General features: G+C 57.6%; 2 protein-coding genes across 2 annotated transcripts; both read right to left on the reverse strand.

The window, feature by feature from the left end:
- Window positions 1-1578: 1578 nt before the first annotated feature.
- On the reverse strand, window positions 1579-2608 carry FREY1 (Frey regulator of sperm-oocyte fusion 1). The gene is made up of 3 exons (XM_010221234.2): window positions 2525-2608; window positions 2147-2220; window positions 1579-1715 (listed from the first exon to the last, which is right to left on the reverse strand). Exons 1-3 carry the CDS (start codon window positions 2605-2607, stop codon window positions 1579-1581), a joined length of 294 nt encoding a protein of 97 aa, XP_010219536.2. The 5' UTR covers window position 2608.
- Window positions 2609-4306: 1698 nt separating this feature from the next.
- On the reverse strand, window positions 4307-10690 carry PEX16 (peroxisomal biogenesis factor 16). The gene is made up of 11 exons (XM_088520506.1): window positions 10558-10690; window positions 10409-10444; window positions 10154-10230; window positions 8690-8823; window positions 8289-8395; window positions 7653-7733; window positions 7014-7166; window positions 6585-6657; window positions 6161-6280; window positions 5785-5849; window positions 4307-4683 (listed from the first exon to the last, which is right to left on the reverse strand). Exons 1-11 carry the CDS (start codon window positions 10688-10690, stop codon window positions 4625-4627), a joined length of 1038 nt encoding a protein of 345 aa, XP_088376632.1. The 3' UTR covers window positions 4307-4624.
- Window positions 10691-16058: the final 5368 nt, after the last annotated feature.

Genomic DNA, 16058 nt, shown 5'->3' on the forward strand with positions numbered 1-16058 from the left:
AGGCGGGGGTGACAGCATCCCCCCCCTTGTGACCCTGGCCCAGCTTCCCGTCACATCCATCTGGGGTGACTTTTAATGCAGTGACAGAGTCGGACTCTCGCGGTATGAAGACACAGCAAATGAGAACCATGTGATGGCTCCTCCCTGGGAGATGGGCTCACCCCCCAGGGGACATCGCCTCCCTTCCAAGTCCTGGGGATAAGGCTGCTGGGCAGAGATGACAGAGGGAGTCCTGCAGTACTTCCTGTCACGGAAGGTGCATGAGAAGGGACGAGCTGGGCCAGTTCACGCCTGCCTCTGCTCCAATCCCCACATCTCCCATCTTTTAACTGCGGCCTGGGGAGAGAAAGATTCCCGCTTGTGTCTCGCCATTGTAGCCGCCAACACTGGAAGGGGACTCATTTCTCTGCCCTCTCTCCCTCTCCCTGCTCCAGCTGCAGAGGCAAGGGCTGGGCTGAGCCACCCCCCCACGCTGGGCCCATGGACACCATGGTGCGGAAGGGGGTGTCTCTCCACGGGTGGAGCAGGGAAGGGCTAAAGTCTGCAGGGAGCCATGCAAATCCCCAGAGAGACCGAAAGGCTCTCCTGGTCCCTGTAGCCAGCGGTCTCTGTGCTTCAGCTGGATCTGCTGTGATGGCAACAACTATTAAATATGATGGTTCATGGAGCAGTGCTGCTGTGCTGTTTACGCCCTACAGCACTGGGTTTGGCTCATTCCCTCCATTGGGAGCTCAGAAGGCTCTGGCACTTCTTGGGTTTACTCTGAAAGGCCTTTTTTCAGGCCCTGAAGCCAGGAGATTGTCATAAAATTGTGGTGTAACTTTAGCTGGAAGGGACCTCTGGAGGTCCTCAAAGTGAAGGGGGAGGCAACCACAAACTTATAGCAGGATGCTCAAGGCCTTATTCAGCCATATTTTAAATCTGCAAGGCCAACATCTTTTCTGGACGAATATTCCAGTGCCTAGCTGTGATCACAGCAAATACTTTTTCCTTATATCTAACCAGAACAGCCACTGTTGCAACATGTGTCATTTGCCTCTTGCCCTTTCCCTGTGCCTTGCCAAGAAGAGTCTCACTCTGTACTCTGGTGCAGTTAGATAGGTGAGGACAGCAATGTATCCCCTCTTAGCCTGCCCTTCTTAAGGCTGAGCAAACCCAACTCCTTCAGCCTCTTCTCATACCTCAGGCATTCTGTCCCCTGATCAGCCCCATGGACCCCTCCACTGCTCTCGTTCCAGTTTTTTCCTGTCCCAGGTGCCCCAAACTGGGCACTGAGCTCAGACTCCCAATGGGTGTACAAACAGGAGTGGACACGTCCCTTGATTCACGGGGTGGATTTTTATTGTCACAGCCTGGTACACTGAGAGCATTTTGTTGTCAAAAGCGCTCTGCTGGCTTCAGTGCAAGGCAATGGCTGCTTTTTCCCCTGTGTCGCTCCCTCTCCAGCCCCGGAGACGGGGCTCAGCGGCGCAGGCCCCCGGCAGCCCACTCTTGCCCGTGTGCCCTGCTGTCCCTGTGGAGCGCAGGGCGGCAGGAGCGGGGAGCGCAGGGCGGCGGGGGGCACACGTGCCTGCCGGCTCACAGGCGGTTGTCGTAGTAGTACTCCGACAGGTCGAGTTGGTCGCGCTTGCTTTTGCCAGCGCGGCGCAGCCATGCAGGTTGTGCCTGCGTTGCCTGGCTCCTGAAGTGGGGCTGCTTTGGTCTAATGCCATAATCTGGTGGGGAGAGAGCAGAGTGAGCGGTGCCGCTAAAGCCCCGGCGGCTGCCCATTTCCCTGCCTTCCCCTGGCTGCAGCTCACAGTCAAGGGAGCAGGCTGTGTCCCGCCCCCCCCGAGGGAACTGGCCAAGCTGCTTCTCCTCCCTCGCCTTCCCCTCAGCAGTGGCTGCTAGCAGGCCAGGCTGCTGCAGGGGACGTGCAGATCTCGGCCCCTGCTGTTGCTGAGAGTGGGCTCAGGTAGCGCTCCTGGCTGTGGCGGGGACCAGTGGCAGACCCCGTCCCCAACCACAGCAAGAGGCTGCCCTCACGACCCATGGCTCAGCCTGCGCATGCTAAGGAGCCGAGACCTGGTCAGTAGGTCTGTGGGGAGCCAGCTCTGCCCTCCCTCCACGAGGTGTCATGGGGACCAGGGCAAGGAGCAAGCCATACCATCCACCAGGCCAAAGTGCGGCCGTGGGAGCCGCAGCGGGGCTTGTAAATCGTCATGGACCGAGTAGTCAACCCTGCAGAGGAAATCCCAAGGTAGGCGTGAGCTGAGGCCCTCCAGGGCTCACCTGGGGTACCCCACACACAGGCACTAGGGCTGCCGCCTTGAGCTCCCACACCCCACTCACTGCCAGTCCCTCACCTCTCCTCAGGCCTGGCCTGCTTCCCGCGCTGCAGAGGTTGCTCTAAGGAGCTGGGAAGGAGAGGATGCACATGAGCTAGAGCTGGGAGAAGGGACAGCCCTGCGAGTGCCCCTGCAGGCACTGCCATGGCCAGGCAAGGAGGAGGAGGGAGGTGCAGAGATGAGGAAAGTGGGATCACCTCTTGTGCAGGGGCAGTGGGAGCACGGCTCCCACCAGCGCAGCGAGCAGCAGCAGCCAGTGCCTCATGGGGCTCAGCGGCATTCCCAGGGCAGTTGCCAGACGGGAATGCTCAGCCCTGGAAGCCGTTGCCTGTAGCATACCTGGCTGTCACAAAGGGAGCCACCACCTCGGTGGCCCCGGGGGGGGGACACATGGTGGCACAACCAAGCACTGGCAGCTGGAACCAGACAGGGCAGGGAGGAAGCGGGTTCCCGCCTGCCTCTGCTGCCTGACATCTCCTTGCCTTGCTTCATGGTGCCCCTTCTGCTCCCAGGCAACTTTTGGAAGAAACCTGGGGCTGGCAGGAGACACCCGCCCCCTCTCCCCGCCATGGGAAGGGTCTAGAGTGCCCGGTGCTGGCGATGCTGGCGTCACGGTATCGGGGACGTTCGCCAGCCGGCTCTGCTGTGTCAGGCATCAGGTGACCTGCAGCTGAGGCGGCTGTGGGCCCCGCTGGTACAAAGTTTCTGGTCCTTGGCTGCTTTCCACACGCCGCCTGCCTCGAGCAACGGCTCGGCCACATCCTTCTGTGACAGCTTTGATGTCTGCTCTCGCTGCGCCAGGCGTTGGGAGCCAGTGCAGCTCATGGCCTCTGCTGCCTCCTCACCGAACCCGTGTGCCAATAGCCTCCCCTGGGGCAGCGCCCGGCCCCAAGCAGCATGGACCGTGGTGGCAGTGCCCAGCCCTTCCCACCCGTGCCCATCCATTCAGCAGGTGTCACCTGCAGCACCACTGCCACCTCCCTACCCCCACAACACCCCCCACCTCCTCCCAGCAAACCCCCTCAGAGCTGCAGGTCCCTCGCCCCGGTTTCACCCACTTTCCCAGCTTTACAATCTCCATCATCTCCCTCTTTTAATAAAGCCCACGGCCTCCATGGAGCACAATCCCAAGCTTGCCCCTCAGGTGCCACATTACTGCTGCCGGCTGAGGTACTATCACAAGCTCCCTGCACTGCCTGCCCCCTGGGCTTCCTCCACATAGCCAAGGTCAGCTGGCCCAGGAGCTGTGGGGGGTTGCACGGTCCTTCCTCCAGACACTGAGGCAGAAAGGCTGCGCTCCCTGCAGCCTCAGAGGCTCTTATTGCCGCCTCAGGCTCAGGCATTTGTGTCACCCCTTGAGGGTACCTGCTGTTGGGACACAGGAGGCACTGCAGGCTGGCCCTCGCTGCTGTGAATAGCAGTGGCAGGGGGCAGACTGCTGCAGCACTGGCCCGTGCTACTGGAGCCTCCACAGCAGCTGACTGGACAAACAGCTGTCTCCACTGCCCCTGAAAGAGCAGGGTGGAGGAGAGAGATGACCCCTTAGGCAAAATATCCTACAAACCACAGCTATCTGTACCATAGGGGCGCCCCAGGAAACAGCAGACTGATCCAGGTATCAGCAGCTGCAGATACGGTGCTCACGAGCCAAGTGGTGCAGCCCTGCCCCTCAGAGCCAGAGGTTGAGGGAAAGGACTTTAAGGGACATTAGAATTATAGATAGCTGCTCCTAGAGTAGACTATAACAAATGCTGTTGTTGCTGATCAAGAGACTTGCTGGCATCCAGTAGCAGAAGACACAAGAGTATCCCTTTCAGGCAAGGACGAGGCCTTAGGAAGGTGAGGTCTTTCAGCTCAGTTCTTTCAGTTCAGTCAGTTTATTTTACAGAAAAGTCTTCTCCAAGCAGAATGGCGAGGCATGGTCAATGCAAAGAGGCTGCAGTTCTAGCCTAGGCACAATGAGGCAGGAGACAGAGACCTCCAAAAAACACTGTGCTGCCTAGCTTTATTATAGTGCAGCCTTACCAAAAAAAAAAAAAAAAGGTTGTCCCACCACCATCACTGCAGTCACAGCACTGTCCAGGAGAAAAAATGGCCAAGATCTCTTCATACAGTGTCCATCATTCACAGCTAGATCTGTTAAAAAATTACATACACCTCCCTCCCACCCTGCAGAATAGGAGCTTCTCATTGATGGTTTAACTGAAAATTAGATGAGATCAACACCCTTTCCCCAGCTTGATTGTGCTCCTTAGAGATGTCCAACCATGATCTTAGCAAAGAAGGGTATCTTCTCATCAGCCCCAATTATAGAAGTAAATTTTCTGCCAAGCAGGCAAGTAATCCATCAGTGGCCCTGAAACAAGAGAACAGAGGGAACAGGCAAATGAAAAGGCAAGAACCTGAGGGTCTATCTCTGGGATAGATTTCCTGTTGCCCTTATGATACATGTCAACCCATCTCTCCATTATATCAAGAAAAAACAAAAATCAAATGGCTTTTTTTCCTCCACCACAATGAGAGGCATCTTTGGAATGTGCCACCAGAGATTAGATCAGAGGAGAATTAAAAAAAAAGTAGGGCACAACACAATCATGGGACACCATCTCCTCAGTACTGACCTGCCTAAAGTCCAGTGTTGAGGGGTGGGGGGTCTAATGTGCAAGGAAAAAAACTGTGTGCAGTGAGTCAGGCCACAGCTGTGGCACAGGAAAGAGGAAGACAAGTCAGCAATAAGGAGCAGGTGCAGCCACAGAAGCAACACTGCAGCACAGCAGAAATGCTTATGATAGCACACAGCCTAATGCCAGCTGCAAAGGCTCCCTCAGTAGCTGGGGGAAGGGGTTCCTGAGCTAGCCAGCTTTCCTGTAAAACAGGCCAGTCCCTCAGTGCCATATCATTGCCATGAACCATTCCAGGAAAGGCTTCATATCAATAGGGAAGAGGGGGAGGTGAAATTCTAGCCCATGGCAAGGGGATCCATTCAGGTGAGTTACTCAGGAAGAAAAGACCTGGTTCAGCCCTTTGATTTACAAGCAGCTTCTTCCTGGGCTAATACCTCTTGGCCGCTGCCTCCCCCTCAGGTCTGCACTGCAGACTCGAGATCAAGGAAAGGAGTTCAAAAACGGGTGCTACAAACAGCAAGGCTCTAGTGCATTAGTCAAGCTGGAGAAAGGGAGCCCAGGCAGTCAGGCCTAGGTGGAAGATACAGCTCTGAGGGTATTTGGACATCTACTATTTTGCTTGAGTGTAGTTGCCTAATGGGTAGGAAGTAGGTAATCCCTTTCTGTTGCAGTTTAAGCCATCATAAGCATTAATACAAGGCGCACTGCTGCTAACCATACAGGGATCCCCTCATTCCTTTCCCAGGTTACAGACTGACAAACAGCTCTGCTCAAATCCCATGATATTTTCCTACCCATAAGAAATAGATAATACGGCAACTAGGTGCACTTACGTGTGACAAAGCCAAGTCCAGGCACATAATCAGCCAACAAGCGCAGAAGGAAGAGAATCCTGCCCCTGTAAAGGGAGAAAGAATGAACAAGTCCAGTGGGACATTCCTAGTCCCAACTATTTAATGCACCACAGCAGCTGCACTTTATTTTTGTGAAGCTGATTTGTCTTCCTTGCATCTTTAGTTATCCCTCCCACCTCAAAACTGCAAGATCATGAGTCTTTAATCTTCGGTTTAACCTGAGCATACTCTATCATCTTTGCTCATACTGCTCTGATCACAGGCAGTCAGACATCTTCAAATTTACCCACCCAGTGCACCGATGCTACCTCTCTTCAGCAAGGTTTTCAGCAAAAGCTCCTCAGGAGCCCCTTACTCTGAGTATCGGTCATAGAAGGGAGATCTCAGCAGGTAGTACAGCAGGAGGATGGTTCGCCGCCTCAGCTCCGCACGCTCTCGTCTGTTCAAATCTTTCAGATCACTCAGCAAGCTCAGACTGGAGGAAGGGCAGAAAGCTAACTATTGACAACAGCAGCCAACAGGGAAGGGAAAGTGAGTCTCTAAATGCCCTCCTCTCTAAGTTCCATGTACAGCAGACTGTTCCAGCTCTTTCAGATACAAAGAACCACAAGAAGCACTGCAGAGGACATCTAGAAGTTTCAATCACCCAGCTAAAAAACAGATCCAGCCCCTGTGCATAATTCTGTCAGAAGGGCCTGCCCTGGGATGGGAAGCAGAGGAAAACTGGATGGTCAGACATCCCCAACCCCAAAACATTCACAGAGGAACCTCAGAGTGACCTTGAGATGTCCAGGATTGCTGACAGGAGCCATGGCTTCCACGATTTCTGGCCCCACACTCCTAAACTCAGTACTGTGAAGAAACAGTCAAGGAATGGAAAGAACCAAGCACACCTAACAAAAGCAACATGGATGAACGATCCTCTGAGAACCAGCAAAGCTTCACAGAGCCAAGAATAGACTCCAAGGCAGTACCAGAGGGCCCCAGGGAAGGGGCGCAAAGCTTAAGTGGCTCATGCTGGCCACAAAGGTGAAGGACAAGGGAGGGGTCCCAAGGCCCCCGCATAAGCAGGGGAGCACCAGTGCTCCAAGAGCAGCGAAGAGCACAGTGCTGCACTCCTGTGGACTCGGTGTGGTGGCTGATCCTGCAGCACCCTCTGCCGGCACGTGGGCTGCAGTGTGTGCCCGCGCACAGCCAGGGCAGGATACAGTGGAGTAGGGGCCGGGCAATGTAGATAGATTCTGCGATGGTTTCTTGGAGGCCCAGCGGGGTGGGAGGTTGGTTCATCTCATCTGCTCTTCGGCTCTGGGACTCTTCTCTCTGCTGGGGGGACCCCCAGTGCCTGGACTGGAGGGATGGGGCTGAAAACAGGCAGATTAGGTCACTAGTGCAGACAGTACCTTTCTACAATGTTCCCTGTACTACCACCCTGCTGCTTCCTGCGCTGTGAAGGGCTGAAATGGGAGAGTTGGAATTGCTGCAGACACAGCCAGGTTGCAGCCTCCCCATGTTTCCCAAGCTATTGCAGCTGCCCAACACACACAGAATTTGTCCCCAGAAGGGACAGAGCAGGGAGAGATGCTAAGATCCATGCTCCTCAAAGCTTAGTCACACTGAAGACTTATCTTCATTGCACAGGTCAATTCTGAGTGCTGCAAAATGTGTCTGGATTCATTGCTCTGATGCTCCCCAAGCGGAGTTCAGTGACAGGCTGGATACGTCCCCATACAAGTCGATCAGGTTCTGCTCTTTACTGATTGCATGCCCAGACCATGGTATAAAGGACACAGAGAAGAAACAGCTCACACAGAAATCAAAAAACAGCCTCAACAGGCACAACCACTTACTGCTCTGTAGAGACCGCACAACACGGCTGGAACGCTTGCCCACATAGGTCTGATCCTTCCCTGAGGAACTGCCTTCCGTGTCTGCAGGAGAAAATGGCCACAGGGATCTGACTTCAGAGGATGGCATCTTACTGCAGAAGGCAACACCCTTCCCTGTATCACCAGATAGAAACTTCCTCCATTAGGACAACACTCTCATTCCAGGTTTCTCAGGAGCGGACACGCTGCCTGGACTGAATGCTTCAAGGAGAGCAGACTGGCATGTCCTGAAGGGGCTAACACCCTAAGCAGTGCAATCAGAGGTCAATCATCATGAGTAAATCCTCACAACATTGCTCAGGCCTAGGAGCGCCTTTTTCATCCTCAGGCTGCTAGACACAGCTTGACTTGGAGCCCAGCCTGTTGTTTTGGGCTTAGACCCATTATCCTCTGCCCGCTCTCTCCAGACTGTAAGGCAACACTGTCACTAGCTAACCCTGAGAAGCAGAAGGGCACACTCTGTGGAGCACGTAAAGCACAACTGAGCTCGGCATGCTGCGCTTCACAGCTCCCGGGTCTGCCCCAGTCACTGCTCCCACGAGGAAATCCTAGCAGGACAAAGAGGGTGCCAGGCCAGTGCCAGCAGTCGGGGCTCACCTTCTGGGTGGAGAGGCTGCTGCTGCTCTCTGTTCAGCGGCACGATGGGAGGAGATGTCTGGATGCCAGCTTTGTACCACAGCAACAGCAGGAGACGCAGGATGGCTCTGCGGGCAGACACATGGGGAAGGCTTCAGTAGCAGGCTGCGGAGCCCTCTTCCTGCTGCGCTCACGAGGTGACTGCCCCAGAGGGAGAGAACACTCAGGTCTGCTCCCAATAACCACTGGCAAGGGCCCCTTCCATGGCGCAGTGTTCAGCACATTGTGGGACTCCAAATTCCCCCAGCCTCAGGGACGGGCAGCTCAGCCCTGCTTGGGCTCTTGCCCAGGTCCTGCCAAGCCCTCTCCAGATCCCCTTTCCAAGCTCATGCAGCCCCTTCCCCTCCGTGTGCAGCACTTACTTAGCCAGCTGGATGAGGACAATGATGGTCCATCGGCCCATCTCCCCCCACGCCCTGGCTGTCCCCATCTCTGCAAAGACCTCCACACATTCTAGCACGCTCAGCCAGGTCAGCAGCTTCTGCTGGGGCAGTGACTGCAAAACACAGAGGGGAAGGAAGGGGGAGAGGAGGCAAGTCCTGATTGAGAGTTAAGTGGGATGGAAGCCAGTCCAGTTTGGTGGGACTCTCAGAACTAAACGCCCAGTGGCTTTGGAAACCGCAGACTGGGAGTCAGAAGGGGGGCGTCCCCTGGGGTCATGGTCTATGAGCAACCCCACTACTCTGCCTCCAAGCAGCATGAGACCCAGAAATCCCAACGTCACCCAGAGCTGCTATCCCAGAAATGGAGCACGTCACAGCTGCCTGGTGCATTGCTTTTTACTCCAGCTTAAACAGCATTGTAACCTCCTGGGCTGTGGCACAGTGCCTGAACAACCATGCAAAACTCCTTTCTGCTGCTCTAGAATTGGGATGTGTGCTGAGCCTCCTCCCTGCTTACAGCTGATGAGGGAGTACCAAAGCCTGCAGCGACAGCCGGCTAAGTACAGGTTCACAGCCTCAGCCTGTGTCCCGAGCATCAGCCCCAAGAAAGTGGGATTCTTCCAGCCTGGGCCCAGGCTCCCCAAAGGAAAGCTTGCTGCTGCTGTCAGCCACAGGATTTAACTTGTATTACTTGAAAAGCAGCAGCTAAGATGACTCTCACTGAAATTCACTTCCTCTCATGTTCAGCCTCTGGGAGCCAGGGAAGCAAACCTCCTGGGGATTTTTTGGCTTGCCACATACCTGCCCTTCCAGTTGGGTCCCCAGGCTGGCCTGTGCCTGCCGCACCCAAACCCACAGGACAGGCAGGCTTGCTACGAGAGGCCTCCCCCAAAACCTCCTCCTCCTCCTTCCCCAAAAGGCATACCAAGCGCTGCAAGCAGGCGTGGGGCTCTTGGAAAACAGAACCAGCACACGTAAATGTTTGCTTTACTCAATACCCCAGGCAGAACTATGTAAAGGGACTATTGGACTCTGCGAGACTGTATCAGAGCTCCAGTGCTGCACCACCACTGCTCACGAGAAGCAATGTTCATCTGCTGACATTTGAACTCCTCAAAAACAAAACAAAAAAACAAAAACACCTACACAGCTACCAGCCAACAACAATAAAACAGCAGAACTTTGGCATGGGTCAGGGCCTGATCTCTACAGATTTCAATGGTCCAGGGAGCACTCTGCCAGAGTCCAGTCATGCCAAGAGCTGCGGGACCTGGTTGCTGTGCAATGTACACTCAGACAGAGCCCGCAGCTTTCGCGAGCTCCACACCAAAGTGCAGCCACAGCAAAACCCCAGTAGTTCCTGCAGACACCCCCTAAGAGCAGCTTCCGCAGGGAAACAGCCCGCGTCTCCCGAGACCTTCCCCGCGCACACACCAGCCGTACCACGGGCAGGCTCCGCTGCAGCTCCTTTCGGAGGATCCAGTCGTTCAGCAGCACCAGGAGGTTGGAAGCAGAGTACACTGGAAGGGAAGCGGAGGGGGAACAGCGTGACGGGGGCTGCGTGGCCATCCCGCTCTCCCGGGATAGGAGGGAGGTGCGGGGGCCCCGCGCGGGCAGGAGGCGCAGGCGGGCCCCGAGACCCCCTCGGCGCAACCCGGGACAAGCCGTGCGCGTCCCCCGGCCGCAGCGCGCACGTACCGAGCTCCGACAGCGCGTGCGAGTCCGAGAAGCGACCTGCGGAGGAAGCAGAGCGGGCAGCGGGGCGGGCGGCGGGGCAGGCCGGGGGCAGCGCTCGCCGCCGCCGCTGCCGCCGCCGCAGGGAGGCCCCGCCGCGGCGCCGCCGGTACCTGGCAGCAGGTAGGAGAGGCCGCGCACGGTGCCCTCGAGCTGCGCCGTGGCGGCCGGGTGCCGCCGCACGTACTCCTCGTAGCGCCGGCACAGCGCGCGCAGCCGCCGCAGCGCCCCGCCGCCCGCCGCCATGGCCCGGCCGCGCGCGCGCCGCCGCCGCGCGCCTGCGCCGCCACCGGCACCGGGCAGGCGCCGCAGCCGAGCGCCGAGCGCTCGCTGGGCGGCCCGGGGAGGCTTTAAAGCGCCGAGAGAGCGGCCGGGACAGGTACCGGCACCGGGGCAGGCCGGGGCTGCGGCGGGGCGGTGGGTGCCGGCCGGGAGCGCACGGAGGGGCCGCAGCGTGAGCGCCGGGGGCAGTGAGGAGAGGGTCGGTGTGCGCCGTGGGGCAGTGAGGAGCGGGTCGGTGTGCGCCGTGGGGCGGCTTGCGGGGCTGGGCGGGGGGTTGAGGTGCGTGCGGGGCCGGCCGGCGGGCAGCGGGGGTCGGGGCGCCGGCACGGGGCCGTCTGCGTTGGGTGACAGCTCCGTCCACGGCCCCGCAGGAGGGCCCGGCCGCCGCCGCCCGCGCTGGAGCCTGTTGCAGGGCAGGGCGGGCGCGGGGTGCCCAGGCCGGGGTAGCCCCTGCCCGGGGCTGCGGGAAGGGGCTGGCTGCGGTGCCAGTAGGTGCGCTGGGATCAGCAGTTTGTCTTCCCCTGTAATTAAGCAAAGTTGCTCCCTCTGCTCTCATTAGAGCGGGGTCTGCTCTTCCCGAGGTGGGCGGCGAGCACTTGAAGCCTGTTCTTGCGCGGCTGATGCGTCGGTTTGGCTGACAGCTGTGTGCAGGGACGTGAGGCTGGGCCTGGGCCTCCGGGAGAGGCGTTTGAGAGTCTCAGACCCAGCGTCCCAAAGGAGCTGCTTGTTCAAGGGGTTGTTAAATCTGAGAGCAGCTTTCTGCCAGCAATATTAAAGATAGGCTCTTGAAGGGGCATGTTCCAAACTGTGCCGTGGTGGAGACTGGCAGCTGCATTGGTGTCGCTGGCTGGGAAAGCCTGTCCCTCCTCCTAGGGGGCTAGTCCTGGTCTGCACCCAGGGACTATGTTTGGTCTCTGCTGGGCAGACATCTGGGAACCATCCGCTGCTCCAGGCAAGGTCTGCGCTCGCGGAAGGTGTGGTGGACCAGGAACGCTTGGCAGCAGCTCTGCCCCCTCTAAAGCACTGCGATGCATGCCCCCATGGGGGGACGTGGGGCAGGAGGAGGGGACGTGGGGGGACGCAGGCTGTGAGAGGCAGCAGGGGAGGTGCCAGGTCTGTATGGCGGGAGGCACTGGCACTCCTGGCCCTTGTGTTAGCGGTGCTGGGTGCTTGTGTGGGCACCGCTGCTGCAGCCCGAGCATGAGTCCCTGCTGCGCGCAGGCACGGTGCCCCGGCGGGGCCGCGGTGCTGCGTGTGCGCAGGGCACATGCAGGTGCCGCTGCACCTCTTGGCGCTGCAACGCAGCCCCCCCGGCCCCTGGAGGCTGCCCAGGCGCGTGGGGAAGGCGCCTCAAGGCCCCTTGCAGGTCTCCCCTGTGCACAGGGAGCTCTGGCACGCGGCTCCTCCTTCCTGCCCGGTGCCTCCACACAATGGATGCACTGTGTGCCCACCGCGTCCACTGCAAGAATCACAGTTGCATGGGCGGGCGCTTTGTCCTTCCCCATCTCCCCTCTTCTCCTGCCTTCCCTGAGGGCTTGTGTTCCAGCAGGCTGAGTTCGCAAAGGGCACGCGATCCCGCTGGCAAGCAGTGTGGCGCTAAACAAACCTTTCTGAGTCAGAGTCACGTGGATTAGACCCAACTTTCCTTTGCAGCGCGGAGCTACCTGTGAGCGCCTCGGAGCGCCGGTGCCAGGGCCGCTAGCGCGAGGCGCCTCCCCGTCCGCGCGGGGAGAGGCTGCGGCTCCGGCCCGAGGGGCATATCCATATCCAGTGCAGGCTGCGGGAGCTGCTCTGACGCCCTCTCTCAAGGAGAAGCCCTGTCCGTGCCAGGCCGCAATATGAGAGCCGAGAGCCTGGGGCACTGCCAGAGGCACCTTGTCTTCAGCCAGAGGTGAAGCTCCGTGCACAAAGTCCTTGGGCCTCTCTAGATAGCGCTGTTCTGTCCCTGGGTGAGAGACTTCTTGGCAGATGCTTGCTCTTCATCCCTTGCCTCCCTCAGTCGCTGTCTGTCGCTTCTCCTTTTTTTATTTTTTTGTTAATCTCCCTTCTGTGGGAGTTTTTGTTAATCTCCCTCCCTGTGAGCGAGTTTGGAGGACATTTTCAGTAACAACCCTGTACTTTTTATGGTAAATATGCTCTAAGGGAGCACTCAAAGCAGCTGACAGCCCATGTGGCTGGGCAGGGCTGAAATTGCCTCTTCCTGGAGTGGTAGGAGGTAAATCTGGGTTAAGGGGCTAATTTCCCTCTCCTCTCTACCTGGAAAGATCCCTGAGCGCTGCCTTTCTCAGCCCTTACTGTCAGTCTGGCTGCTGAGGGCTGCTGCTTACTGGAAATCCCCTGGCAGTAGCTGAGGCCAAATGATTCCCGTGCTCTGATGAGCGCTGCAGTCTCCGTGGTGGTTGCACAGAAAGAAGCAAACTGAGAAAGTGAGTGGATTTGCAGGAGCGTTTCTGGGCAGCCTGGCCCCGTGCAGAGCACTGCCATGGGCTGAGCCGTGCTCAGCACAGGCCTGCTGCAGACCCTGCCACGGGCTGGGGTGGGGGAGATGCCTCTGGTACATACATTTCTCTGTTGTAGACCTGGGGAGCTGCAGCAGAGGAATGGAAGTGCAGGGACATGTAGCTGCATCTTGAGAGGTTGGCAATGGTGGGGAAAGGGGATGTTCTCCCCAGACGTGTTATCCTGCTGCACTTAGGCTTCCATGAGGGAAGGAGTCTGTCACCATGAGATCTTGGAGAAAGAGGAATGCAGTTTTCCTACTGGATTTGAAGACCCCTGGTGTGGGATGAGGTGGCCGTTTTGGCCCTGTCTCCATAGAGCATCCCTTCCTGCCCTGCAGTAGGACAGTCTATTTTCTTGGCTTCTGGGTGAAGCCATCCCTTGGAATAGCTGGGGATAAATTGTGACTAACTCCAAATAACCTGTAGGCACATGCACGCCCGGAGAGTATTTTAGTCCCTGACACATGAGCCCTGTCTAGAATGGAAGGCCTGATTCACTCGTGGTATCTCAGGAGGCTGGCACCTTTCAGGAGAGCTTCAATTCCGCGCCCAAATGAGAACACGGGGCGATGCAGCACGCCCTGCTCTGAGTGTGGTGGTGGTGACAAGGTGCACCTCCAGCCCCAAACCACCCCCCGGGGCCTGCAGAGACAGCCGCTGGTGCGATGGTGGTGTAGCTCCTGCTCCTGAGGTGGTGTTGGCAGCCTTTTTGCTTGACGTGATGTTCCGAGGGCAAGGAAGCCCAAGTCGGGCAGGCTGAAGTGGGGCTTTATGGTCCTTGTCACTTGGAGGCCTTTTGTTGCTGTCCTCTGTTGTGGTGCTGCTGCCCTTCCCAGCCTGGGAGAGAGGGGATCTTTTTTTTTTTTTTTTTTTTTTTTTTGGCTTCCTGGGAGCAAATGCCTGCAATATGAGCACAGCCTTTCACATCCAGACGCCTTTTCCAGAAAACCATTTAGAGCTCCAGACTGTTGCTTGGATAACTGCGTTCTCTGATTCATTATCAGCGTGCAGCCCATCCTGCAGGATCCCAAATCTGCCTCTTAAAGGCTAAGAGAGAGGCAATATCTTTTAATAACTGTGTGATGCAGTTGGAAAAAACTTCTGGACATGCAGTTCTCTGGCCTGGATTAAGGGAGGAATCGCTTCAAGGGAGACACTCAGCTGGTTCCCGGGTACTGAGGGAGATGGTGCTGCTGCCACCACGGGTGAAGGGGGCAAGTGCCCTTGGATTCTGGTTCTGACTTTTTTCCCCTCACTGCCCACACAAGGCCTCTCTGTCGCCCATGCTCCGTGTGTCCTGCCTGCCCTTTTCCTTGCCCCAGGAAGGAGGGTGACACAGGGATGGGTCCCAGCACGCCGTGGGTGTCGCAGGCCCCGCACTTGGTGCTGTGCAAATACTGCCAGGCGGCCAAAGGGCGGCGGATGGCTGCGAGCTGCACCCCGGGGAGCAGGCTCTGACGTGTGTGTGTGTGCGTGCGGGGAGTTTGCTGCTGCTGCATGTGTGTGTGTGCATGGGGAGCTTGCTCCCAGGGCCTGGAGCCATGTGCCTGCCTGGCCCTGGCCCTCCTCGCCCTCGGGGGCTGTGCTGAGGGAGCCCTCAGCTGCCCAGCTCTTGGTGTCGAAGCCGCTCGTCTCCCCGCTGGCACCTCCTACTTCCCATTCCAGGTGGGTGCCTGGGGCTGGGCTCCCTGTAAATGCAGGGCTCTGCTGATGCTAGAGGGAGGGTTGTGACCCTTTCCTCTGCAAAGGGGATGAGGGCCAGACAGATTCCGCATCCCAGTTTACGCGCTTCCCCCTGCTCTCCACATGTTTGAGGATTCCCACCTACAAACCCTTCCAGTCCGAGGTGGGAGCTGACAGATGAGGGCAGGCAGAGGGGGCTGACAGAAGAGGCGCCTGTTTCCTGATATACACTGTAGCATTCCCTCCTGCCCATATGTGTTCTGCAGCTAGCTGCATTCCGCTAGCCAGATACTGTGGGAGACTCGCGAGGCACAAGTAGCATCCGTCTCTGTTGCTGGAGGAGGATTTTGCTGAGCAATTGTGGTGCTTCTTCATTGGAGTTGCTGGATTTTGCTGTTCAGGTAGCAGCTATTATGAAGTATTTGTTGTTATGAGCCCTTGTTGAGATGGACGTTGCAGTCCTTGTTTCACACTGTGCCACGCCAGGCTGGTCTGGGTTTTACTGTGGCTGGAGGAGTGTAACTCGTGCTGTGGCAGGGCTGCCTGTGGGGCAGTGTGGTGCATGCTGCTCTGTTCAGGGCTTTCATCCAGCTGGGACAGACCAGAGAGACATTTTCAGTCGTGTGTGTTTGTTGTTTTGGGGGGGTTGGTTTGGTTGGAGGGTCTTGCTCCCCATGTGTTTCTGTCTTATGTGAACAGAGTGGCATTTAGTCACTGCTGCTCCTCTGCCTGTTTTGCTGCAGCCTACTCGTGTGATGTGGAGTAAACTGCTTTCTGGCTCCGTGCCTTTCCACACAAGGGCACGATGATCCGTGTGTCGTGCTGGGTGGAGAGCTCGCCCGCGCCAGCCGTGGCCGTGGGGTGCGCGTGCCCAGCCGGGCAGGACCCCCGGCGCTGCCCGGGGGCTGCTGTCTGCCTCTGCTCTTTGGTGCCTCTGCTCTCCCTGCTGTGCATCTGTCTGGATAGACTCCCTTGACTCCCCTCCTGGGGCTGCGTAGGGTGTTTCAGAGGCTCAGGTTACTGCACTGGGTAGTTTATCCCTTCCTTGGCTTACGAGCTGGACACTTGCTGCTGCTATCGCTTGGGAGGGGACCAGAGCACTCACCTTCCCCAGCTCCTCAAGAGCTGGTGTGAGGGCTTGTGCGTGT

Source organism: Tinamus guttatus, unplaced genomic scaffold, assembly GCF_059628265.1.
Source record: "Tinamus guttatus ecotype Peru unplaced genomic scaffold, ASM5962826v1 Tinamus_guttatus_pri_ptg000089l, whole genome shotgun sequence".
In the NCBI taxonomy this organism is placed as follows: Eukaryota; Metazoa; Chordata; class Aves; order Tinamiformes; family Tinamidae; genus Tinamus; species Tinamus guttatus.

Excerpts from the sequence above, each read along its gene's own strand:
- FREY1 (XM_010221234.2), bottom strand. The coding sequence starts at position 2,607 with ATGCCGCTGAGCCCCATGAGGCACTGGCTGCTGCTGCTCGCTGCGCTG. Across the intron at positions 2,221-2,524 it reads CCACTGCCCCTGCACAAGAG|GGTTGACTACTCGGTCCATG; the intron begins GTGATCCCACTT and ends TTTCCTCTGCAG. Across the intron at positions 1,716-2,146 it reads GCACTTTGGCCTGGTGGATG|ATTATGGCATTAGACCAAAG; the intron begins GTATGGCTTGCT and ends TCTCCCCACCAG.
- PEX16 (XM_088520506.1), bottom strand. The coding sequence starts at position 10,690 with ATGGCGGCGGGCGGCGGGGCGCTGCGGCGGCTGCGCGCGCTGTGCCGG. Across the intron at positions 8,396-8,689 it reads GTCCTCATCCAGCTGGCTAA|AGCCATCCTGCGTCTCCTGC; the intron begins GTAAGTGCTGCA and ends GTCTGCCCGCAG. Across the intron at positions 4,684-5,784 it reads TGGACTTGGCTTTGTCACAC|GGCCACTGATGGATTACTTG; the intron begins GTAAGTGCACCT and ends CTCTTGTTTCAG.